Source organism: Gobio gobio (assembly GCF_949357685.1).
Source record: "Gobio gobio genome assembly, chromosome: 4".
NCBI classification, from domain to species: domain Eukaryota; kingdom Metazoa; phylum Chordata; class Actinopteri; order Cypriniformes; family Gobionidae; genus Gobio; species Gobio gobio.
The window spans coordinates 57551258-57576925 of NC_137100.1; the positions used below are offsets into that span (position 1 = coordinate 57551258).

A 25668-nucleotide genomic window follows, 5' to 3' on the forward strand; every position below is an offset into this window, starting at 1 on the left:
ATTTTTTGACTAATCGTAAAATGATTTCTTGATGACAGACTGATTGATTGTTGATTGTATTTTTAGACTGTGCACAATAATAATGAATGCTTTTCTTGTAGCTCTGACCTCCTATAGCTTTTCTTTGGTACTAACTCAGGGATTGGAGGTTTCAGTCATATGGGACAGGTTCCGGTGGAATACAAAATGATGAATAAATTTGTTGCTATAACATTTTATTGTGCTTTTTGTTCTTTCAAATGTACTAACACAAGCAAGCTATTTATTATAGCACAAGAAGACTTTTTCTGTAAGACGGCTAAAAATCAGCATAGCTAAAAAAAACATTTTAAATGTTAAAATCATCCATTTGGAAAAGCACTGTATACACTGTGAAAACATTCTGAAAAATGACAATTATTGCAGTCCTAACAAAGGCATTTTTGCAATACTGAGGTAAAGGCATTTTCATTTAAAAGCCATGGAAGTGCTACGGTTTCTTAAAGGGATAGTTCACCCAAAATGTACTCACCCTCATGTTGTTCCAAACCTGTATGAGTTTCTGGTCCCCATAGACTTTCATAGTATTATTTTCCATACTATGGAAGTTAATGGTCAAAATATCTTCTATGTGCATGAGATGAAAGAAACTCGTACAGGTTTAGAACAACTTGAGGACATTTTTGGGTGAACCATCCGTTTAAATTGAAATCTTTCTCAATTTACATTTAAAAAGCTGAAAAATCAAACAAAATAAAGTTAAAAAATATAGCAGTGTGTGATTCCACCCAGTACATGTAACTGCTTTATATATGGACGGTTAAAAATTGGATCTCAGTCATTATCCATAATCAAAACCAGTTATTTGACTGATGCAAGTTCATAATATTCATAAAACAATGCCCTAAAAAATGGCTACAGTTTTAACATTTGTAGGCAGCATCACTTCAAATCACTACAGATCATCATTTTAAAATCCTATATAAACCACATAAAACATGCAACAGTACATTCACATATACATATGAGTGACAGGAAGACCTAAAGTCAGTTGAGTGCTTCTTCTGTGGCTGCTGGGAGAAATTCTTCTGTTACCATGTAAAAAATAGAAATGTCTCTCTCTTTATAAACACTGAGTAGAGAGAATAAGAGGTTGAATTCGGTGGGCAAGCGTACCATTGGTTTCTCCCAGAGTGCACCTGGAGATCAAAACAAGGCTGCAGAAACCAGGCTAATGTCTCCGGATAATCAGCGTTATATGGTGATAATAAACAGTTCAAGGTCTGATTATAAAAAAATGCTTCACATAGAAAAACTAGCTGGTGTAGGCGAATATTGAGGTCATGTTTGTATATCACATTTTGTTCAACACTTGACTTTTAACAAAAAGGCACCGGTTTGCAATTATCACTCATGTCACTATGAAACTACACCAGTATTTTCACACACGGATGCGACTCCCGTCACGCCGGCTTCCTTCAGAAATCATATTCTGCCGCACACTGGCGAAGATACTCCTCGTACAGTTTCCGCTAAGATAAAGATGACAAATATTACAAGATTAGAGGAAGACAAACGTCATCTGCAATCCTTCTAAAGGGTTACATTTCAAATTCAGGCTCTTTCAATTTCATCCTAAGGGGGTTAGCTGGTCTTACAGCCAAGCCAAGCTGGTTAAGCTGGTCTGGTGGTTTCAGAGGCACTTGTCAGCTGGTTATTGTAACGCAATATTTTATGGCAGCGGCTATTGTGTTAATAGCAACTAGATTCCATTTACACTAAGTGAAAATAACACATTTTCTTAGCGATAGATGATATTTACACTAAGTGCAAATAGCTGTAGATGCTATTTACTAAGGGATATGGCATACTAAGCTGATATTTTCTATCTGCACCATGTAAAAGTAGCCGTTCTTTGCATTATGTGTAAATAGTAATTAGACAGATACATACTATTTGCACCTCAGTATTGTTGTACATTAACAGGATGCAATAATAACAGAGTGTAAATTATTATATTTATTAAAATTATTAAATGGATGCCACCTTAATGGGACAATACAATCCCTCCTTACACCTACCCCTAACCCAACCCTTACCCAATAAATGCTTTTATTGTAATTAAACATTTCGTTAGGCACTTTATTTCCACATTTAGAACATTTTCTTAATTTTTATTGAAAGTAAACGCCTTTTCTGATGTGATTTGTGATAGCAAAAGAGATAAGAGCGAGCTCTGCAAAAAGGCGGATTCGAACTCGGGTCGATCGCGTCAAAACCAAGATCCATTAGCCACACGCTTTACTGATTGTGCCACTGAAGACGTTGAAATATGAGCACTTTTTAAAATCGTGTTTGGCCCAAACAGGCATTGTTAGGCGGAGCTAGTGTGAATAGCATTTGCCAACAAGGCACGCTATTTGCACTTGGTGTGAATAGACACCGATATTTTATATCCTTTTTATGTTATTTAATGTATATTTTTAGATGGTTTAAAAGAGTGATTTCTTTTTCATAGGAAAATATTTTAATGTAAAAATTAAAATACAATAAAAATCAAGTTAAAAGGCCTGTTTTGCACATGGTTTTCTCTAAATTTCAGTATAGTATAGTATAAGAAAAACCTATATAATTTTTTATACAATATTTGAATACATGAAACTGAAAAAGAGTTAATTAATAATTTTAAAAAAGAATCGCTTTCATGCCAGTTTTGCTACTGAAGTTAAAATCAGAAACACACTAATGCTGAAAAGTTTGAGCTCAGTAAGATTTCATGATGTCTTTTAAAGAAGTCTCTAAAGCTGCATTTATTTGATCAAAAATACAGTGAAAACAACATTATGAAATATTATTACAATTTAAATAACCGTTTTTGAATTTTATTTAAAAATGTCCTTTATTCCTGTGATCAAAGTTGAATGTTCGGCATCATTACTCCAGTCTTCAGTGTCACATGATCCTTCAGAAATCATTCTAATATGCTGATTTGCTGCTCAAGGAACATTTCTTATTGTTATCAATGTTAAAAACAGTCGTGCTGATTAATATTTTTGTGTAAAAAGTGATGCATTTTTTCTCAAGATTATTTGAGGAGTAAAAATATTTGAAATAGAAATTTGTAACATTATACATGCCTTTACCGTCACTTTTGATCAATTTAATGCGTCCTTGCTGAATAAAAATATTTATTTCAAAAAATAAATAAATCCTACTGATCCCAAACTTTTGACAGTAAGTAATTGTCAACACAAGGAATGATTATTACTACTAATACTACTACTGTATATCTTGTATGGCTAAATAAATAGTGTGATTATGTTATTCACAGTGGTGAATACTGAATAAATCACCTAGCCCTACTGGAAACCACATTAGGTTGGATTAAGCTGATTTGTTCAAACATCGATAGCAATGCTAATGTATGTCGTACCTTCTTGGATTTGACAACATCCTGGATGTAATCACTGCACTCCGCCAGTTTCTTCTTCTCTCTCTTAGTAAGCGTTTTGTTGCCCTGACTGAAGGAGATCAGAGCATTAATTCAACTCATGAAGTCACCATTAAAATAACTCCTGCATACGTCATCAGAGAGAAGTCGGTGTCGTTTTCACCAAAAGATCCAGTTATGACATTTTGACTAAACATTATGAGGCCAAAAAAGTTTTTAAAAATGAAACTGGCATAGATGAATTGTTCACAATAAGACCTATAATATGCATGTAGCTGACTTTAATTTTGCAAGTGTTGTCAAGTTGAAAACAAATGCATTTTTGCATTATGAAAGTGAAAAAAAAGGATGTTAAACATGTATTTTGTTGTGAAGTTGCATGCATTGTATTGTGGGATAAGTTATTTCCATGCCATATGCTCTGTTGTATAATAAAGTATCTGGCTATTCTATATCTACAGAACAATTGCATATGGTTGCATTGTGCAAGTTGAATAAACAGTTATGTTAGTATGCTATCCCAAACATAGCCAGAGGATAAAGTACTAAATAAATCCATATAAATGATATCAGAGTTACGCTGCCCCCTTGTGACAACAAAAGGAAACGATTAGAGACGGGTTTGCTCACCGTGCAAAATACTTGGCCAGAAAGAGCATAAAGTAGGACAGAGCACCGAAGGTGATCACAAACAATATCTGCCAGTCTTCAGGAATACAGTCCCACAGATACACCACTATTCCCTATTAAAACACAAACACATAAACAGAAGAAAAATAAAACACTGATTCACATGCGATGGAAACAAACCCTAAAGGGATAGTTCACCCGAAAAGGAAAATTCTCTCATCATTTACTCACCCTCATGCCATCCCTCATGCATATGACTTTCTTCAGATACACAAAAAAGATTTTTATGAAAATAATCAATCTCTAGGTGAATGGGCGGCGCTCGGTTCACGTTTGATGAATCAATGTCTTCTGAAGCGAAACGATAGGTGTATGCAAAAAAAACGACTAATATTTAACTATAAATCAGTGTTTTCAGTCTACTGTCATATGAGCGTGCATGAGACGGATGTTGTGACTCGTGATGCAAGTACATTGTGAAGCTCGCATGAAGTGGCGGTCCTCTGCGCTTCCGCATTACTTCTTGCGTAAACTTCACAGTTAACTCTTTCCTAGCCTCGTGTAGCCAGACCGGCAGAAGGTCTGGACTCTATCGCAGCTTTCATTGGCCAAAGACCGCCCAAGAACACGTTTGACTGACATGTAACACAACCAATCACAGTTTGTTTTGTTCCGCGTCATGTTTATGGGTGTGACAATGTCGATGTCCCTGCAATAACAGACTTCTGAAAGAGTACTCAATCGCCTGATCAAAACACAGACGAAGAAGAAGCAGAGACAAGCAATATCATACGTAATCATATGCATATGTAAAATAACATGATCATCAAACATTAAACGCCATATAAATCAAAACTGCCCAATGTTACTGAATGAAATGTCGACCCAGAACGAGCTACAAGACTGTGAAGCTTCGGGGGTGTTGATCAGTGTTGCTAAGTCCACGGCTTTCCGCAGAATTGGGCTACTTTAACACTGTTGCCAGACTTGCTACTGGCTGTTTTTCATGTCCGCGGGTTGAAGCAACCCCAAGTATGTCATATTTAGCCACATGAATGCGATTTTTACCAGGGAACTCCACCTGAAACACGACTGGGCTTGTTTTCAGTAGCAATTGGACGGGTTTTGTTGTGAAAACCTTGTTTTGATGGACTCGATCTACTCCATCTCTGTTTTGATCATCGTTATGAATCCGATCCGGATGTAAACTTTGATAAAAACAATTTGTTTTGTTTAAAAGCAGATGCTCTGTTCTTTATTTTGATATATTGCATATTTATATATTTACAGTGAGGAAAATAAGTATTTGAACACCCTGCTATTTTGCAAGTTCTCCCACTTAGAAATCATAGAGGGGTCTGAAATTGTCATCGTAGGTGCATGTCCACTGTGAGAGACATAATCTAAAAAAAAAAAAATCCAGAAATTACAATGTATGATTTTTTAACTATTTATTTGTATGATACAGCTGCAAATAAGTATTTGAACACCTGTCTATCAGCTAGAATTCTGACCCTCAAAGACCTGTTAGCCTGCCTTTAAAATGTCCACCTCCACTCCATTTATTATCCTAAATTAGATGCACCTGTTTGAGGTCGTTAGCTGCATAAAGACTGTCCACCCCATTCAATCAGTAAGAATCCAACTACTAACATGGCCAAGACCAAAGAGCTGTCCAAAGACACTACAGGGTATCTGCAGGTTTCACCAAGTCAAATTTAAGACTTTTTAAGACCTTTTTAAGACTAAATTAAAAAATTAAAATTTAATTTAATTAATTTAAAGGTCCTGTTCTTCGTGATCCCATTTTTCAAACTTTAGTTAGTGTGTAATGTTGCTGTTAAAGCATAAATAATGCCTGTAAAATTATAAAGCTCAAAGTTCAATGCCAAGCGAGATATTTTATTTAACAGAAGTTCCCTTTCAAAGCCTACAGCGAACGGCCGGTTTGGACTACATCCCTGTACATCCTGCTTTAATGACGTCAGTAGAACAGTTTGTTGACTAACCTCCGCCCACAAGAATACGCGAGGGGGGCGTGGTCTTGTTGCTCTCCCTCGTGGAGAAGAGGTAGTGTTGCGTTCGGTTGCGTTTGTCGAAGGATAATCTGAAGGATTATGTGACTCTAAAGTCTGGAGTAATGATGCGGAAAATTCAGCTTTAAATTACAGAAATAAATTGCATTTTAAAATATATTCAAATATAAAAAAAGTTATTTTAAATTGTAAAATGGATCAAAATAAATGCAGACTTGGTGAGCAGAAGAGACTTCTTTAAAAACATTTGAAAAATCTTACCGTTCTCAAACTTTTGACCGGTTGAGTGTGTGTGTGTGTGTGTGTGTGTTCATATATATATATATGATTTTGTGGTGGTGGTCATTTTCAGAAATGTGCATGTTTTTTGTTCTTTCATAATTAGGATGCCTAATTTACCATATCATTATGTTAGATGCAGAATACAGGTCACACGGCAATAAAACAAACAAATTGCATGAATCTTGTCTGACAATAGGACAAATAAATACAACTTAAATATACAGATACAAACAGTGCTTTAAGTTTAGGTCGGCTACTGTTTGTTTTTCCCCGTTGTTGTTGTTTGATTAATATTAATGACACAGACAGGAGTGGGAATAGGCTAGGCTATATTGGGTTGCTTTCACTTTAAGACCTACAGTAATGTGCCTAGAAATGGTGTCTAGAAATAGAACACATTCGGTACACTCGCGCGAGTGGCGACAGGCGGCAAACGTGTGCACAGAATCCGCAGCCAGTCTGACATCTGTCCGTGTGTCAGTAGCGAATGAGTTTGGGGTTTACATCACTTTTTTTAGTGCTATCAGGCACATCATACTTTTATTTGGTCATTATGTGAGATGGCAGGTAAGAAAGATTCGCCTTCGCTTTGCTTTCACAATCGCGTGAACTGGAAAAACTGAAGCTGAAGAATAAAATCTGTTTGATGTGTCTGTGGTACAATTTGAAAGAGCCTCGCGCCAATTACACGAAAGCTGATTGGCTGCAATATAAGATGCATGTTGGTCTCATTCGTAGTTGTAATACAGCAAACAATAGTTGGACTAGCGAAAGAACGAACTAGAACACACACACTAAAGGCGCTGCGGGAGCATTTCAATGAGCAAGAGGTAGCGTTACATGGACATAGGAAAATGAAAATCCGTTTGAAAATATTTAAGACCTAGAACTGAATACTTCAGCGAATTTAAGACTTTTTAAGGCCTAAAATTCATTTTATTTTGAAATTGAAAGACATTTAAAACTTTTTAAGATCCCGCTGGTACCCTGCACTAGAGACAAAATTGTACACCTCCACAAGGCTGGAAAGGGCTATGGGGAAATTGCCAAGCAGCTTGGTGAAAAAAGGTCCACTGTTGGAGCAATCATTAGAAAATGGAAGAAGCTAAACATGATTGTCAATCTCCCTCGGACTGGGGCTCCAGGCAAGATCTCACCTCGTGGGGTCTCAATGATCCTAAAAAAGATGAGAAATCAGCCCAGAACTACACGGGAGGAGCTGGTCAATGACCTGAAAAGAGCTGGGACCACCGTTTCCAAGGTTACTGTTGGTAATACACTAAGACGTCATGGTTTGAAATCATGCATGGCACGGAAGGTTCCCCTGCTTAAACCAGCACATGTCCAGGCCTGTCTTAAGTTTGCCAATGACCATTTGGATAATCCAGAGGAATCATGGGAGAAAGTCATGTGGTCAGATGAGACCAAAATAGAACTTTTTGGTCATAATTCCACTAAACGTGTTTGGAGGAAGAAGAATGATGAGTACCATCCCAAGAACACCATCCCTACTGTGAAGCATGGGGGTGGTAGCATCATGCTTTGGGGGTGTTTTTCTGCACATGGGACAGGGCGACTGCACTGTATTAAGGAGAGGATGACCGGGGCCATGTATTGCGAGATTTTGGGGAACAACCTCCTTCCCTTAGTTAGAGCATTGAAGATGGGTCGAGGCTGGGTCTTCCAACATGACAATGACCCGAAGCACACAGCCAGGATAACCAAGGAGTGGCTCTGTAAGAAGCATATCAAGGTTCTGGCGTGGCCTAGCCAGTCTCCAGACCTAAACCCAATAGAGAATCTTTGGAGGGAGCTCAAACTCTGTGTTTCTCAGCGACAGGCCAGAAACCTGACTGATCTAGAGAAGATCTGTGTGGAGGAGTGAAAATGGGATACTGAAAATGGGCAGAGGCGGGATGTGGGTGGAGTTGAGGTGCCTGGTTGCTGAAACCACGCCCACCTAGCTCAACCATAGTGGCAATCCACCTGTCACTCAAGTGGCCACGCCCTTAATTATGCAGAACGTTAAGGCTTAATATAATTTAAACGGATGAGTTATAAAAAAAATTCACCCCCTCACAGTTGTCATGAAGGATCTGCTATAAAGTTGGGCATTTTAACATGGGGGAGATACAGATTAGACTCCATTTTGGAGCCTGTCTCTAGTGGCCAGTCGATGAATTGTAGTTTAAGTCACTTCCATTTTGACTTCGAGAGACCGCGGGAGATTGCAGCTTGGTTTTGATCAGGAGATTCTGTACTCTTTCAGAAGATGTGTCATAGCGCCCCCTAACATATAACAGCGAAAGAGTTAATAATATTAGTGTTTTTCTTACACACATCAATCGTTTTGCTTCAAAAGACATTGATTCGTCCAGTGGGGTTGGATTATCGTCACGATCGCTGTGTGTGGTTTTTTAAGTGTCAAACTAGTGGCATTTATTCAATGGCATTATATGGACTCCAACAGATGGATTCTTTTCTTTAAAATCTTCGTTTGAGTTTATCTTAAGAAAGAAACTCATATCCATCAGGGAAAGTGTGAAGGTGAGTAAATGATGAGAATTTTAATTTTTGGGTGTACTATCGCTTTAAACAAAATTTCAGAAAACATGAAAATGAGTACATACTGTGGAAAAGTAGAGCATTTTAGCCAACCCCTCTCCTACAAGAGTGTCCAGTTCCTCTGGAGCGAAAGTGCTGATGATGAAGCTAAGGATGAAGAGCGATGGAAGGAAGATTCCCAGAACTCCGCACAGGAATGAATTAAAACGGTTGCTTCTATTACAGCCCACGTTCATCCTGAGGGAAAGACAAATACATGCGAAACTGATAAATATTACATTATATGGGTCATGATATAGAACAGATGAGATGATGGATGGATGTGTACCGGTCCTGCTCCAGTGTATGGTTGATGGTAGAGATGACCAGGTTGCAGTCTTTCTCCAGCTGGTCGAGTGTTTTCTGCACTGCCTGGTTTATGCTCTTCTCAATGGTTTCACACACCTCATCAATCTGGTTGATGCATCTGCTGGGCTGCACACACACACACCAAAATCAATTTCAATAATTTTATATTCACTTTATATCAACAATCTATACTAGTAGTGTGTCATGTGCAATTACATAGTAAAGCAATAAGCCAAAAGAGGCTGTGCAATATCACCACATCTGAGCTGAGAGGCGTTATAAAAATCCAAAACAAACTATTGATATAGAAATATAGCTCTTTAGCATAACTACAGGCTGTTTACAGTTGCCAAGCAACGTAACAATCAACATTTTGCAAGAGCTGAATTAATGGAGTGATGACCAACAAAGCTGCATATGGATGAATTTTTCGTTATGAGTATTGACATTTTGAGGATATGAACAGCTCAATATCAGTTATTTTGTCATTTCAGTAATTCCATCAATTTTGTCATTTTTATATATCTTAGTAATGTTGGGGGTCATTTGGGGAATTTTTTTTTAATGTCTCTTCTGCTCACCAAGGCTGCATTTATCCAATCAAAATTACAGTGATAACAGTAATGCTGTGAAATATTACTGTTTTCTATTTTAAAAAGGTGAATTTTCAGCATTACTCCAGTCTTCAGTGTCACATGATCAATCAGAAATCATTCTATTATAATGATGATTTGCTGCTCAAGAAACATTTATTATTATTATCAAGGTTGAAAACAGTTGTGCTGCTTAATATGTTTTGTAGAAAACTGCTAATTCTTTTTCATGAAAGTTCAAAAGAACTGAATATATTTAATATTGAAATCTTTTGTAACATAAATGTCTTTACTGTCAATTTAATGCATTCTTGCTGAATATAAATATACATTTCTACCTGAAATTTTAGCTAGATCTCTTAGTAAGGAATCTTAATAGAATCAGCACATTTTTTCTTTGTAGCTTTAAGTCGGGCCTTTAAGAAAAGTGTCTCATTCTCTGCTGACTGACAGAACTCATTAATGTAAATGCTGCAGAGAGACATAAATCCATTTCCTCTGACAGAGCAGTGCAGCATGAGCAGGCTTCCATTACTCATGTCTGATTCCAGTCCTAGGAGGGAAACCATAGACATTTAACCAACAAGCCAGTCTGTTACCATCATTTCTTACTTTTTGAGGGTTGGGGATGTATATCGTGGGCATTTCGAAGCCACATTTGTTGAGTCCAGGTCTCCTGCACAGCTCTTGGACAATCTGCATCATCACTCGCTGTGGGAATAAAAAGAACACCATGTACAGTATAAGACTGACGTAGACATTTGACCTTAAGATGAGCTAATGCTGAATAGAAACTCGCAGAAGATTACATTTTTTATTATACTACGGGGCTGTTGAATGCTTGAATCTGATTGGTTGATGAACATTCTAAGGTGTGCAATTAATTTCAGGGAAACGCACGGCTAAAGTAGCTCCAGGCAAGTCTTGACCGCATTACGTGTCCATATTACTTCGCCAAATGATTAATGGAACACTCCACTTTTTTTGAAAATAGGCTCATTTTCCAACTCCCCTAGAATTAAACTCCCCACAAAGTTCCTTTATGCAGGTTATTGATTATTATGCAGGAATGAGAGTATAGTTCCGAGCCATATTGGCCTAGAAAATAGCAACTTTTAATTTTCTGTCGGTCTAAGTACATGATGTAACTGTACACATCACAACATGTAAATAGGAAAATGTTGGCGTTATTTTGTCACTTATTGAGCAGTAGGCTAGCTGGAGCCATTTACCTCCAGTCTTTGTGCTAAGCTTGGCTAGCGGTGGGTGCGTCAGACAGAGTTATGAGATGCACGGAGATGAGAATGGTATGTATGGACTTATCTAACTCTGTGGGATACGATGAATAAGCTAAAGTCCCAAAAAGTCGGCGTGTTCCTTTAATACATCTTTCTGTAATAGACACATACACTCACACATGTCCACGCATGCACGCACACACACACACACACACACACACACACACACACACACACACACACACACACACACACACACACACACACCTGTCTGTCCGTTTCTCGTCCAGCCTCGTCAGCTTTGCTCAGGTAAAAGCGCAGTTTGTCTCCACACTTCTCACTCAGCTTCTCAACGATGTTCAATGTACGCTTGCACAACGCCTGTCCCATCGGGTCAAAAAACACGAAGACGAGGTCTGCCTGCTCACCTGAATACACACACAGATGTCAAATCCTTTTTTAACGAAATAACAGTTGTGCGATTTAATTTAGGACATAAAACAACACTCAAATGCATGAGGAAACAAAATGGCATTGACATTTTGTCTCATCAGCTTAAAAAGATAATCAATCTTAAAAAGGTTTGACAAATTTTCCTTCTTATGTTGACATTTCCTTCTGAAAAAGGATGTTGGTTCGGGACATATCGAAGGGCTTGTTCTTTTTTAAAAAAGCCAATAGTCTTTCATTTAAGTCACAAGCCGTGAACCAGGATCTGCTACTGGCTATAATATAATTGCTACAATGCAATTTGCTACATCAATATTGTCTTGTATGAGAAAGACTATGCACGTTAAATGCTCCTGACTATGTTAAATCATCTTGACGACACTCTTGTATACTTGATTCTGATTGGTCAATCGTCAAATGTCAAACACTACAGTTAATTTAGACTATAATAATTTCTATCCTATTATTAGGTTATATTAACTTAATCTAATTTTTAGTTTGAATATTTGTATTACTTCAACTTAATTTATTTCAGTTTGAATTTGCATTTAAACATTTTAAGTTTTTACATCTAATTTTAATTCAGCATTATTTCAATTAACACAAATTATTTTTTAATAGTTTTAGTTAATAATATCAACTCAACAGTGCATTGACTAAAAGCCAAAAAAATATTAAAAGAAGTCCCCCTAAACATAAAAAATAGCTTGGCTCATTAAAAGAGTAAATCGCTCCTTTTAAAATCAGTCTCAGAAGATTTATACAAAATACAAATAATGTAATGCATAAAATCTCAGAGAAGTAGCCTATAGAAGATAAAACGGTCCACAATGATGAAACACAGCCTTACCAAAAGAGGTGATGGCATTGTTGACATCAAAGGGGTACACCATGTCTCCATCAACCAACCCTGGAGTGTCCACAAACGTCACCAGGCTGAATTTCTTCTGTTTGGAGGTGGAAATCTCAGCACTCAGGTAATCCGTGACACCTACAATATACAACTGCAGGCATTTATAAAACTGCGCTGGCATTAGAAACATGTACAGATTCATCATGTGGATTCAAAACTAAATTCTAGGGGGGAAAATCCATTTGATAAATAAAACATGGTGATCAATTCTGATTGACTCTTTGCTCTTCGAATCTGATTCATCCCACTTTCCTGACCTTTCGGGCCCTCTGGTGGTCTGTTGTAATGATTACCCACAACAGCTCTTCAACTGGCAGCTTTAAGGTAGAGCCACATAAAGCTAGCCAGTGAAGAACGACTGTGAAGTAACGCCAGCCGGCCAATACTGATCCGCTAAGAGTTTTAAAAACATAAATATAAGATGAAACAACATTTTCACATTTTCTAAAGATTGCAACTGGTGCTTCACTGACTTTATGGTTGCTTACATGATCTGAATGACTTTAACACGTTCTTGGAGGTTTTTGGAGTGTTTTTTAGTGTCATTCGGCAGGTGAAAAGCATACAGTAGGTTAGATTGTTTAATAGACATTGTTTTAGATATTAGGTGTGAAAGCATCGCACCTAATATCCTTGAATCTGCTACCTTGACAACACATCTGCGGTTTACACTGAAGCTCTTTATAGTGGCTGCAGGTGTGCAAGATCTCCCACAAACCCGATTTGTTCCGTCTCATCTACATTCACTAAAGTTGCACAAACACACCCTCAAATCAGCCTGTCCATCTCTCTCTGTCTCTCAACTGCTCTCTCTGTCTTACTGCACACGTTTAAAATCAATCTGCTGTAATAAGATCTAGAGGAATTCTCTGGTAAAACATTATTGCTTAACGGTAGATCACAGAGACTTAATGTTTCTTCTAAACTTCCTAGAACACAGAAATGTTGACGGACAGTAATGATGCAGAGATATAAAATGGATGTGGACTCTTTCCCCACCATATACACTACCATTCAAAAGTTTGAGGTCGGTAAGATTTGTTCAAATGTTTTTAAAAGAAGTCTCTTCTGCTAACCAAAGCGGCATTCATTAAAAAAATTACAGTAACAGTAAATACAGTAAAATTGTGAATTATTATTACAATTTAAAATAAATAAATAGAAAAGTTATTTTAAAAGTATTTTATAGTATAATTAATTCCAGTAATTGCTAAGTTGAATTTTCAGTCTAAAGAGAAATATAAATAGACACAAATGAGACCATTACAAGCATACACAAAGAGAATAAACTCATTTGACTTTTAATGAGAACTTAATAGTAAATAATTGAATTCATAATGAAATGCTCACCAAGGCTACATGTATTTGTTTAAAAAAATCAGTAAAAATAGAAATATTATTACACTTTAGATTTTTAAATTATATATATATATATATATATATATATATACACACACAGTATGTATGTTAATATCAATATGTATATATTAGATATAATATATTAATATTATATAATATATTAATCTTTTATATATTTTAAAATGCAATTTATTCCTGTGCATTTTCAGCATCATTACTCCAGTCCTCAGTGTCACATGATTTGCTGCTCAAGAAACATTGTTATTATTATCAATGTTGAAAACAGTTGTGCTGCTTAATATTTTTGTCAAAACCATTATACACTTTTCTTTTCCAGGATTCTGTCCATACTGTCACTTTTGAGCAATTTAATGCATCTTTGCTAAATAAAACCAATCATTTCTTGAAAAAAAAAAAAATAATCTAATTTTGCTGAGCTCAAACTTTCATTCCACAGATTAAAATCCTATTAGTCATGTGCATTTGATAGGCTCAGTAATCACTTAGACTCACTTTGAATCTTTTTAAACGAGAAAGGGTAACTGGAGAGATGCATCTCGCATTGCTGGCATTGCTGCTGAAAGGTGGAAGGAGATACTGAGGGATCTAGTCCACTGGGGAAAAGTCAAAGGTCAAGAAAGTGCCCCGTCATCTCCAAACTGCAAAGCAGCACCACTGCGGAGAGACCCGAGTCATAATGATGGGCTCAAACTTATTGAGATAAGACAAACCGGCCAAAACCACACCCAAACAATGCACCAATCGCAAATCTCATTATTCTTTCCTACACACACCCACATCCGAACAACCAACACAGGCGTTTTAAACGCTTGAAGCCAAGCGAAATCTCCAATGCGACACCATATAGAGGTTTTCAAGCACATAAAAACCTAAATTTTTACATAAATAAAAATGTTCGTTCTCATAAACTTAGCTAAAAACTTCAAACAAAGTAGGATGAGATTCAATAGACAAAAATAACCAGAAAATTGTTTATTTTACTTAAAATAAAGTGCAATAAAAAGAAGGATGCATGCGTGTTTTACTGTTCAAGTAGACTGCTTTAAGAGCGCATCTCATAATTATGTCAGGCTCGTGATACAGTATGTGATGGCTATACAATACTCTGCTTTCATTTCATATTTGTACAGTCGATCGTGGGAAGACATTTCTCCCTCTGTAACCCACCAATGCTGCACTGTTGTCAATGTGAATGACTCATTCTGGTTCTCTGCACCAGGTGAGCCCACACTGCCCACTGAAGGAAAACTGCACGGTCAGTGTGTGGCGATGATGCCCTCTGACACACCCAAAGATCACTCACCTACACCAACGAAGCCCCATCACTCCCCAACGTAAGATGCAGCCAATCTGTGACATCAGCTGGACTCTTACATAAATACACAGTGAAAAGCGTTAAGTCAGCAGAGCCGGAGGGAGTTTATCCAGGAGCATGTGAATGAGATGTGTTGCTATGTTTCGCGATCTCAGGCGGACCCTGCATTCGCTCTCATGACTCAGTGTGCGGTGTTAGTCATAGCTGTAGACTCGCCTGCCTCGACTACACATTTTTCTCAGCCTCTAAGCAATAAATGAGGAAAATAGCTTAAGAGGTACAACAAACTGCACATATTTGAGGAGTTCATAAAATTCTCTTTTTTTATTGTGCTACCATGCACAATAGCCAACAACACCTATGTTGTCATTTACTCACATTCAATATGCATGCAACAGAAGAAATATTCATATTTGTTTGGTAAATATGAGTATTTACTACGAAAGACTACGAAAATCAAAATGATAAACATAGCAACATACGGAGCTACACACATCCCTAAAAGTCACATTTAAAGGTGCTGAAATATCGAAATCAAGAGATAACTTTGGATTTGAGACATTGGTAAATGATGGAGATATGTTTCTTATGAATCATAACATCTCTATAATACTGATTAAACCTAAACCTGTTTAATATATACTGCACATACAGCTTTTGACAGAAGAGTTCAAGTTAAATATCAATCTGAGATTATAATTTCCTACCTTTGAACTCCAGTAGAGGTCTGAAATGTGGGTAGAGGTGTAACGTTGCATTTCCCTGTAAGGAAAAGAAGCAAACATGTTGAGAAAGGAAAGATAAGGCACATTTAAAGAGGAGTATGTGGTGTGAAGTCAGAAGCCAGGCCCACTGTAGGGAGGCTCCCTGCTCTCCCTTTCCCTCTCTCTCTTTCTCTCTGCAGGCTGGGTGATGGTGTGATACTCTCGGACACTGCAGCTCTCTTCCTGTTCTCCTGGTAGGCTCTTCCTGTAAAGAGCTGATAATCCTTTCATATCACTCCTTCACCGCAATTACATTACTCCGTTGAAGTCTTCTTCACAGAGACAGAGAATGAAAGAGAGAGAGGGAGAGCCATATATGCTAGGGAAAAAAGACGCTGTGTCTTTAAGAGAACCCTTCTGCTTCCAGAAGGAGCGATTTACTAAGCTGTGATATTGTGTACTCTTTCACCACATGTACGGATGTAGTTTTCCCTCTGGCTCTTGCCTAAGCATTTCCTTTTTAATACAGGATTCATAATCTGAATCCATCAGAAGAACATTGCATTGCGCATGGGTTGCTCTTTTATGGCTCAGGAGATTTAAAGGGATAGTTCATCCAAAAATGGAAATGTCTCACCCTCATGTCGTTCCAAACCCGTAAGACTTTCGTTCATCTTCAGAACACAAATGAAGATCTTTTTGATGAAATCGGAGCGATTTCTGTGCCTCCATTGATAGCTACGCAACTACCAGTTTGAAGCTTCAAAAAGTTCATAAATAGATCCTAAAATGGAGCGGCTTAGTCCAAATTTTCTGAATAGACTCGATTGCTTTATATGATGAACAGATTGAATTTATGTTTTTATACACATTTAAAGTTTCATCAACTGACAAATCAATTGTGGCAAATGGAAGCTCAAGCATGTTCGCTTGACGTGTAAGAACCAATGAGGTTCATTCTCGTGTTACGCATCACATTTGAGCTTCCTCAAGAACCAATGAGGTTCATTCTCATGTGTTACGCAGCACGTTTGAACTTCCTCAAGAACCAATGAGGTTCATTCTCATGAGTTACGCAGCACGTTTGAGCTTCCTCAAGAACCAATGAGGTTCATTCTCATGAGTTACGCAGCACGTTTGAGCTTCCTCAAGAACCAATGAGGTTCATTCTCATGAGTTACGCAGCACGTTTGAGCTTCCTCAAGAACCAATGAGGTTCATTCTCATGAGTTACGCAGCACGTTTGAGCTTTCGCGAGAACCAATGAGGTTCATTCTCATGAGTTACGCAGCACGTTTGAGCTTCCGCGAGAACCAATGAGGTTCATTCTCATGTTAAGCAGCACAAGCACGTTTGAGCTTCCGTAAGAACCAATGAGGTTCATTCTCATGTTACGCATCACGTTTGAGCTTCAGTTTATGTCCGCTAATCAGTGTTTATATGGGAATAAAAGCCTAAATTCAATCTGTTCATCATATAAAGCAATCGAGTCTCTTCAGAAAATTTGGACTAAACCACTCAATTCATATGGATTAGTTTTACGATCTCTTTATGCACTCTTTAGCTGTCAATGGAGGGACAGAAAGCTCTCAGATTTCATCAAAAATATCTTTATTCATGAGGGTAATTAATTTTCATCTTTGGGTGAACTATCCCTTTAATGGAGAACTAAGTTATATTTTAAGTATCTTAGATGTTTATCCTACAGTTCCCAAAGTCAAATAAATAGACACAAATGAGACCATTATTGACATACAGAAAGAGTATAAACTAAAGCTATAAAATTAAAGGTATAGTTCACCAAAAATGAAAATTCTCTCACCATTTACTCTCACTTAAAGGTCCCATAGCGTGGAAAATCATGGATTTTTAAAATCATTTTTTAATGTTTCCTGAGGTGTATTTATATTGGTAGTATGATTTTTACATCACAAAATGTCTTAATTTAGAAATAAAAGGCATTTTTCTATCCTGATATTAGCCCTCTGGCTTGAATGCTTTGTTTGAAGGGGTGTGTCTGCTGTGAGACTGAAAACGCCCACTGTTGTGATTGGCTGAAATCTTTGCATTTGAAATGAGTATTAGATTATGTGGCGTAGGGGGCGTGGTTTAGCGAGGTCTGCAAGCATTGCCAGAGAGAGAGGGACTGGGCACCCGTGGACCAGAGACGGAGAGCTGGAGGAAGATAGCTGAGAAAGTTATATTGTAGTAGAGCTGCAACTAACGATTATTTTTTCTGTCGACTAATCTAACGATTATTTTTTCGATTAGTCGACTAATCTAACGATTATTTTCCCAGATTAATCTTATGATTCTTTTTTACTGATTATTGTATTTCAAAGAGGGTAGTGAATTTGTATATTATTTTAACATGAAATCAATGAATGATGACAATATTAATTGTATTTCAGGAAAGGTAGTGTACATAGTATGCCATTTTATAATGAAATATATGAACACAAGAAGCTTTTTAAACATAATATATAATGATACTATTCATAATAAAATGTATACAGAGTAGGCCTAATTAGGAAAAGTTGTTTACTATAGGCTAGTAGTTGAGTATGATTTACTTATTGATTTGTGTCAATTGTAAACGAAAATGCACTTGTATTTATCTGCAAAAGGTTCACATACAGGAGCTTTCAGCATAGTTTTAATATAGTATAACTAGTCGTCTATTTTGAAGATACATGTGCATAAACAACGACTAAAGCTGCCAGAAGTTTTTGCCCAAACTTCAAAGACACATTTAAATGATTAAAGCTAGAGGCATATCTTAACTTTAATGTTTCTTTAATCATGTAAACTACCTATATACAGCATGTTTTATGCATATGTGTTTGGGACAGAGGGGAACCAGGTCGCATTAACAGGAGATATATGCAGCCCATAATAAATAAAAGCACGAGACGTACTGGGGTCGGAGAAGAACCCCGGAAAATGTGACCGTCTGTTGCAATACACGCGTGGCGCGTTCAGCTGCGCGAGAGAACACTGGCAGGGTTGCCAGGTTTACACAACAAAACCCACCCATTCGTTACTCAAAACAAGCCCAATCGCGTTTCGGGGAGGTTCTCTGGTAAACATCGCGTTCGGGTGGTTAAATATGTGTGTTTTTTTGCTTCAACCCGCGGACATGAGACACAGCCCGCGGCAACAGTGTAGAAGTAGCCCAATTCCGCGGAAAAAAGCGGACTTGGCAACACTGATTGGCAGTGTGAAAGCTCCCGCTCTCCACGCGCACAGCTTCTGCTCTGCCTGCGCGCGCAGTGTGAAACCGGCGTTACAGAGCGAACAAAGCACAGTTTTACTCGGCTTCTGTTTAAAGTACTCCCACATTTTTGAATGTCGCGGTCTGGCTTTATATGATAAATGATAATTTTCACTATGCCCGGGAGCAGAAGCTGCCATTATTCTAGATCTTCTGTTCCATTCTAGAACGTAAATAATGTGCCGCCGACGCGTCGACGCATTTCACGCACGTCGACGTATTTTCGTAGTCGACGTCATCGACGACGTCGACGCGTCGTTGCAGCCCTATATTGTACCGAGTTGTTGAGAGCGCTGTGAGCGCGAGTTTATTTGGTTGTATCTGAGAGTTCTGAATAAACACGAGTCCCAGTCACGCCGACCCGGTCTTCTTCCAACTTATTCTACGAACTTTGTAACATGTGGGACCCCTCTCGAATACTTTTACAATTTTTTTTTTACCAGTACAGCTGTCGAGATGAACGAATCGTGAAAGTGTTGATTATAGCATTATTTTTATATTTTTTCCCATCACATGAAAGGCTGCAGTGACGAGCATTGAGTACACAGACAGTCTGTTTATCGTGTGAATGCAGTGATCTCGTCATTGCAACACTATTTCTCTCAGAAAATACTTTTTGCAACTGACAGCAAACATGACATCGATATGAATACAGTAAGAGCTTCGTTGTGCAGCATAACATTCATTATAACGGGAGTTTGGGCAAGTGTGCAGATACACTCGCGACGTGTGATTCACAGCTCCGAACATAATAAAGAGAGTGTTCTTTGATCGATCTCTGTAGTTTAATCATTTAAATACCAGATTTGTTTCATGCTACTAAGAGAAACAATGAATGTGAAGTTGATCGTTTAGTCACTGGCTTGATTCACTGATGCATAAACAGTATTAAACGATTTAGAAAGAAAGTCTGTGTGAACTTGAATAATTAGCTACACATCAGAAATCACTGATCACAGATCAGGCATTAATGAACACTGTTGCTCACTGTTTGTGGCGGTGCTGTCGATTCCATATCGTAAAGTCTGTTTGTAAAGCCTGTGCTGACATTGCGACTAAAATAAACTGAATCCATTTTCTCCAAATTCTCTGGGCGGGCAAAGCAGAGGAAGGGGAGGTAACCTTTCCCTATATGACGGCATAAAGGGAAGATTCCAGATCGGCTCGTCTGAGCTCTCATTTTCTCAAAGGCAGAGCAGGACACCCAGATCTCGGTTTACACCTATCGAAATTTCTAGCCACTTGGGGACCATATACAGGCTAGGGGAACTCATATTAATGTTAAAAAACCTTTAAGTTGTTCTAAACCTGTATGATTTTCTTTTCTTTCCAAAAGAAGATATTTTGAAGAATGTGGATAACCAAACAGTTGCTGATCCCCATTGACTTCCATAGTATGAACTAGGGATGCAACAATACAGTTAGTCCACGGTTCAATACATACCTCGGTTTTTGGTTCGGTTCGGTTCTGATGGCTTGCCACATCAGTTTTTTGCTATTCTATGCTTAAGCGACAGGAACAGCAAGAGGTTAAGGAGAAAAAAATACTATTTTATTATTTCTTTATTTTACTTAAAAGAATTGAAAAACCTTAAACTTAAAACTTTACTTTAAAAAAACCCTTGTACACATTCTTAGTGTATTGTATAATATAAAATAAATATATATAAGGATTTACTGGCAGCTCAGAGCTGTACAGCAGCATTTAAGTATGAAATTGAATGAATAAATGTAAAAATAAAACACTACATAGACTTCACTATAAAATATACACTGATTCTTATTAAAGCTACAGTATTAAAGTTTTTCAGTCAAGAGCAGTGAGTGATTTTCTCTTTGTCTTTTGTTGTTGTATTAACATTAAAGGGAAAGTTCACTCAAAGATGAAAATTCTGTCATCTAGAAATGAATACAGGTTTGGAACAATATTAGAGTGAGTAAATAATGACATCATTTTAGAGGGTAACTGTCCCTTTAAGGAGAGCGTGTTCACTATAGGCTGCGCTGCTGTCAATTTAAGACCTGTGCATCTAATATACAGACACACGCTGATTTTACTTTCACTTTAGACATAACCGACTGTGTTTATGTTAACCTTGTGTGTATGTGACAGTATTAGCGCAGTAAGACGACTAAGTTACTTAGTCCAGTAATCACGAGTTTGACAGGTGTTTGCGCACGCTCGGAAAAGCGCATGTTAAAACCATAGGTTAAAACGAATGAAACCAGTCAATGGGGACCATCAACTGTTTGGTTACCCACATTCTTCAAAATATCTTCTTTTGGAAAGAAAAGAAAATCATACAGGTTTAGAACAACTGAATAAAGTATTAAGTAAACTTAATTAAGTTAGTAAAGTGAACTGAACTGCAGATATCATTGCACTCAAACGAAGCATTCACAGACGCCATCACACAACAGAAGAATGTCAGTTATTAGTAAGCTCATATGGAATTTACACCGGCAGAATTCCGGAGAAAGTTTCACAGATTTTCAACTCACTCCTATGCCGGGCTCATATTTTAGCTGTTTTGATAATAATTAAAAAGTGAAGTACTCTCAGTTCTGTTTGGCACTTTTTACCATATTTCAATTAATTCTGGAGAAATTCCTTCTCAAACAGCAGAAAAAAATTAGATGGAGTCTGTATCTACTCACAAGGACGTTTTTTGGATTTGTGCCATTAGAGAGGAAAGTAGAGTGAGAACAGGAAATAATAGAGAAACAGGATTGGGCAGGATTTTTTGCTCTGATTTCTGTGGAATGGATTTAAACATGTCAAAATGTATCAAATGAATCTGAGCCTATGACACTATTATCGGTGGCTGAAAGCAAACAAACATTTCTTTAAGAATAATGTCTCTATAAGCACTAAAGCACGTGTTTTTTTTTAAAGGGCTGCTTTGAAAAATTCATTCAAACAGGTTCAGCTAATGTGTTTTCGTTTGATTGATCTCTTTGCAGCTTGGTTTTGGCAGCTGGTCTTTATGACAACAGTGTCGACATTTGACCCATGAGTCATTATTAATCGCCTTATCGGCTGCGCCTGAAAACGTGGGCATCTGACTTGTAGCCTCGCTGCCCTGTCAGGCAATGACTTTGCAGGCAGCGTTTGCGCATGAAGGTATCTTACAAAACTGATTTCTCAGACTTCTGAGGCAGCGTAACGGTTTAATGATCTAAAGCTAAATAAAGCGAGCTTTGGTGATAACGATAAGCAATTATTGAATTAGTACTATAGTAATTTCTCATTAAGATTGACATCAAAAGTTTAAAATATTAGTGAAAAATTTACATTTACACACAAACTGACCAGCTACCGCAACTTTCAGACACCATCCTTAACTGTCATTGAATGGAACGCACAGGATTGTGGGATATCAAAGACAGCGACAGGTACATCTATGCTGTCTTCACAAATCGATGAGATGACGATATCTCAGGAGACAGGAAGTGAACATTGGATTTGGACGTGCCTTGAAGCCTTCTTATCTTGCCTCAGAAGGCAGCATTTTTAAGATTTCGGACGCAGCCACCACTAACTAAATGCACTTTCACTACTCATCTGTTTCAGTCACGTGACTTTCCCCATCCGCCATATTTATTACCATCAAGAGGGCAAAGTAATGGCAGTGAATACAAAAACACACAAGAAGATGTACAGTTAATATGTATATCCTCTGTAATACATGCATTATCTGCGCTCCTCCGCTGGTATATGGAGATGGATTGTTTAGTAAGTACATATAAATGTCTGTGAATGTTACATTTGGTCAGGTCTATGACAGGGTTATTATCTTTAACTAAAACTAATTAAAACGAATAATAATAAAAAAAAATTGTTAATTAAAATAAAGCTGAAATAAAATAAAATATTAGTTGAGAAACTTCAACTAAATTAAAATAATAAATGCTGCCTTGGCAATAAACTGAAATAAATAAATAATAACTAAAACTGAAATAAAAAATAAATTAAACCTAAATATCAATATAAAAAAAGAATGACAATATAACAAAAAGCACATGATGAAATGACTAAAAACAGAACTAAAATGAACACAAAAATATAAAAATAAAAGCTAATATTAAATAAGAAATAAAATTTAAAAAATAGTCTGTGCTAACTTGAATTCTGTAAAATTGATCAGCTTTTTTCTTGGCATCTCTGTTCATGTGTTTTATATTCACTGCCATTACTCTGCCCCACTGCTGGTCTTAAATATGAGCGCCAGCAGAATAAATAAGTCACATGACTACTATACTTTACTAAACAGATAAATATGTGCGCTAATAATCAAACGCAAACAACATTTTCCTTGCTACGTATACGGGGGTTAAGAGCGTAAACAGTGTGGTGTGCAAGTAAATGTACTTACTGTTAGTGACTCTCGTTTTCTTCCACTGGTTATAAATGTGAAGCCTTGAGTCTCTATGGCCACACCTGTCTTCTGTATGTGCTCCTCCACATACCTGAAAGATTTTTATCCCCTTTTACATATATATTATTTATCCTCTTTTGGCATTTTTTTTTTATATTTTTAAAGAAATATATGGTCTAATGCAGTGGTTCTCAGCAAAGTGGCCTCTAACTTAAAATTTAAATTTAAATTCATTTGAAAAGTGTTATTTCTAGACCTGGATATGTCATGTAAAGTAACACAATCTATATAATAATAATCAATATAATGAATGTACATTTTTCTAGTTTCTATGCCAAGCTCTAAAATATTTTATCAGGTAGAAATATATCAGGTAAAAAAAATTATTATTTTTTTAAATCCTTATCCTTATTCATAATCCTTTTTTATATTTATGTGGACAGTGGAGTCAAAAAGGTAGAGAACCACTGTCTTAATGTTGGGATATAACAAAAAAAATGGGGACAAGAAAATTAATACATTATTTTTTTATTATTATCATTGAGAATTTTCTTGTCCCCATTTTTGTATATATATATATTATTTGTATGTATGTATGTATGTATATATATATATATATATATATATATATATATATATATATATATATATATATATATATATATATAAAATCTTTAGATTTCCAGATCATTTTGGGACATAAGGTGTTTTTGATGTGATTACCAGTTAATGAAGGAGCTTTTTCCGGCAGAATGGTTTCCCATGATCATAACTATAATTTTTTTCCGAGGAGGTAACAGCCTCACTCCCAAACTCTCTGCCATTTTCACCAATCCTGTCAAATAGATAAAAGGGCTTTGTTATCAAAACATGATTGCTTCTCAACAACAATTTTAAGATGCTATCTATCTATCTATCTATCTATCTATCTATCTATCTATCTATCTATCTATCTATCTACTGTATTTATCTATCTATCGTCTGTATCTATCTATCAACTGTATTTATCTATCTATCTATCTTCTGTATCTATCTATCTTTCTATCTATCTACCTACATGTGGGTGTGTTTAGAGATGTGCATACAAACATGCACCTGTATACTGTAAATACTGTAAAAGACCTTTTCAGTTTAGATGAACTTGAGGATCTATTATAATCACCAATTTGTGTATATACTATTACTGTATATACACTGTGACATGCAGAGACAACTGGCCAACATGACTGTCTCAAAACCCTGTGAGCTTTGCGCCTACATATTCATGCAGCCATTTATCATGTGAAGTCCTAAACTGTCTAGGTTGGTAGTTGACTTTGTTTTTAGACATATCCAATAACACACCTTCTGAATGAGTGACACAGTATAAATATAACTAACAGCATTACCTATGTCGGACGTTGAACTTTCAAGCTGATTTGCACCTTACAGTGTTTCATAATGCTAGATCACATCAAAGACACAACAGCAACATGTGTTTAACGTACATACGAATGTGTTATTTACCGTTCTCGTTGTCGATATATAAAGTGTGACATTCTTTCAGTATTCTTTCACTCGGTGTTGTAATGGTCGACTCCAGAGGATTTGCTACAGCTCGTGGCTTCTTACAGCCTGACATATTGAAAATGGGTAGGACGGATTTTCACCGGCACCAAACGCGGGGGAACCAAAATAGTGTCGCACACATGTAGAGACGTCAGAAATGTAAAGCTTTGGCGCCCTCTATCGGAGGTGAAAGTTGCAACATTGGAACTAGACATATTTTGCACAAATCAGTTAATACTAAAATGATAAGTAATACATGTATGGACAAATATGTAATAGGTTTTTAAAGTAATACTTAAACATTAATATGTATGAACATTAGATAGAGAACCAATATATATATATATATATATATATATATATATATACCAAAAATACCAAATACCAAAAATGTCCCCAAAAGGACAAGGATATGGGATATTGCCATCTTTGTGGGGACATTTTGTGTCCCCACAACACACACACACACACACACACACACACACACACACACACACACACACACACACACACACACACACACACACACACACACTCTCTCTCTCTCTGTTTATACTGTATGTTTAAATGTATGGCGAAAATT

The 25668-nt window shown here is 36.9% G+C and overlaps 1 protein-coding gene across 1 annotated transcript; it reads right to left on the reverse strand.

Annotated features, from left to right (window-relative positions):
• Positions 1–188: 188 nt before the first annotated feature.
• On the reverse strand, positions 189–25181 carry LOC307125352 (uncharacterized protein). Its single transcript, XM_079815174.1, has 12 exons — positions 25044–25181; positions 24261–24372; positions 23535–23628; positions 15888–15942; positions 12423–12563; positions 11390–11550; positions 10497–10595; positions 9272–9417; positions 9009–9180; positions 4061–4173; positions 3413–3500; positions 189–1511 (listed from the first exon to the last, which is right to left on the reverse strand). The coding sequence occupies exons 1-12, from the start codon at positions 25156–25158 to the stop codon at positions 1458–1460; spliced, it is 1350 nt and encodes a 449-aa protein (XP_079671300.1). The 5' UTR covers positions 25159–25181; the 3' UTR covers positions 189–1457.
• Positions 25182–25668: the final 487 nt, after the last annotated feature.

What these genes read in the sequence shown, in the direction of transcription:
- LOC307125352 (XM_079815174.1), bottom strand. Translation starts at nt 25,158, where the DNA reads ATGTCAGGCTGTAAGAAGCCACGAGCTGTAGCAAATCCTCTGGAGTCG. An exon ending in AAATGCTCTACTTTTCCACA is followed by an intron (nt 4,174 to 9,008) that starts GTATGTACTCAT and finishes GTGTTTTAATAG; the next exon opens with GGAATAGTGGTGTATCTGTG. An exon ending in ATGTTGTCAAATCCAAGAAG is followed by an intron (nt 1,512 to 3,412) that starts GTACGACATACA and finishes TCTTTATCTTAG; the next exon opens with CGGAAACTGTACGAGGAGTA.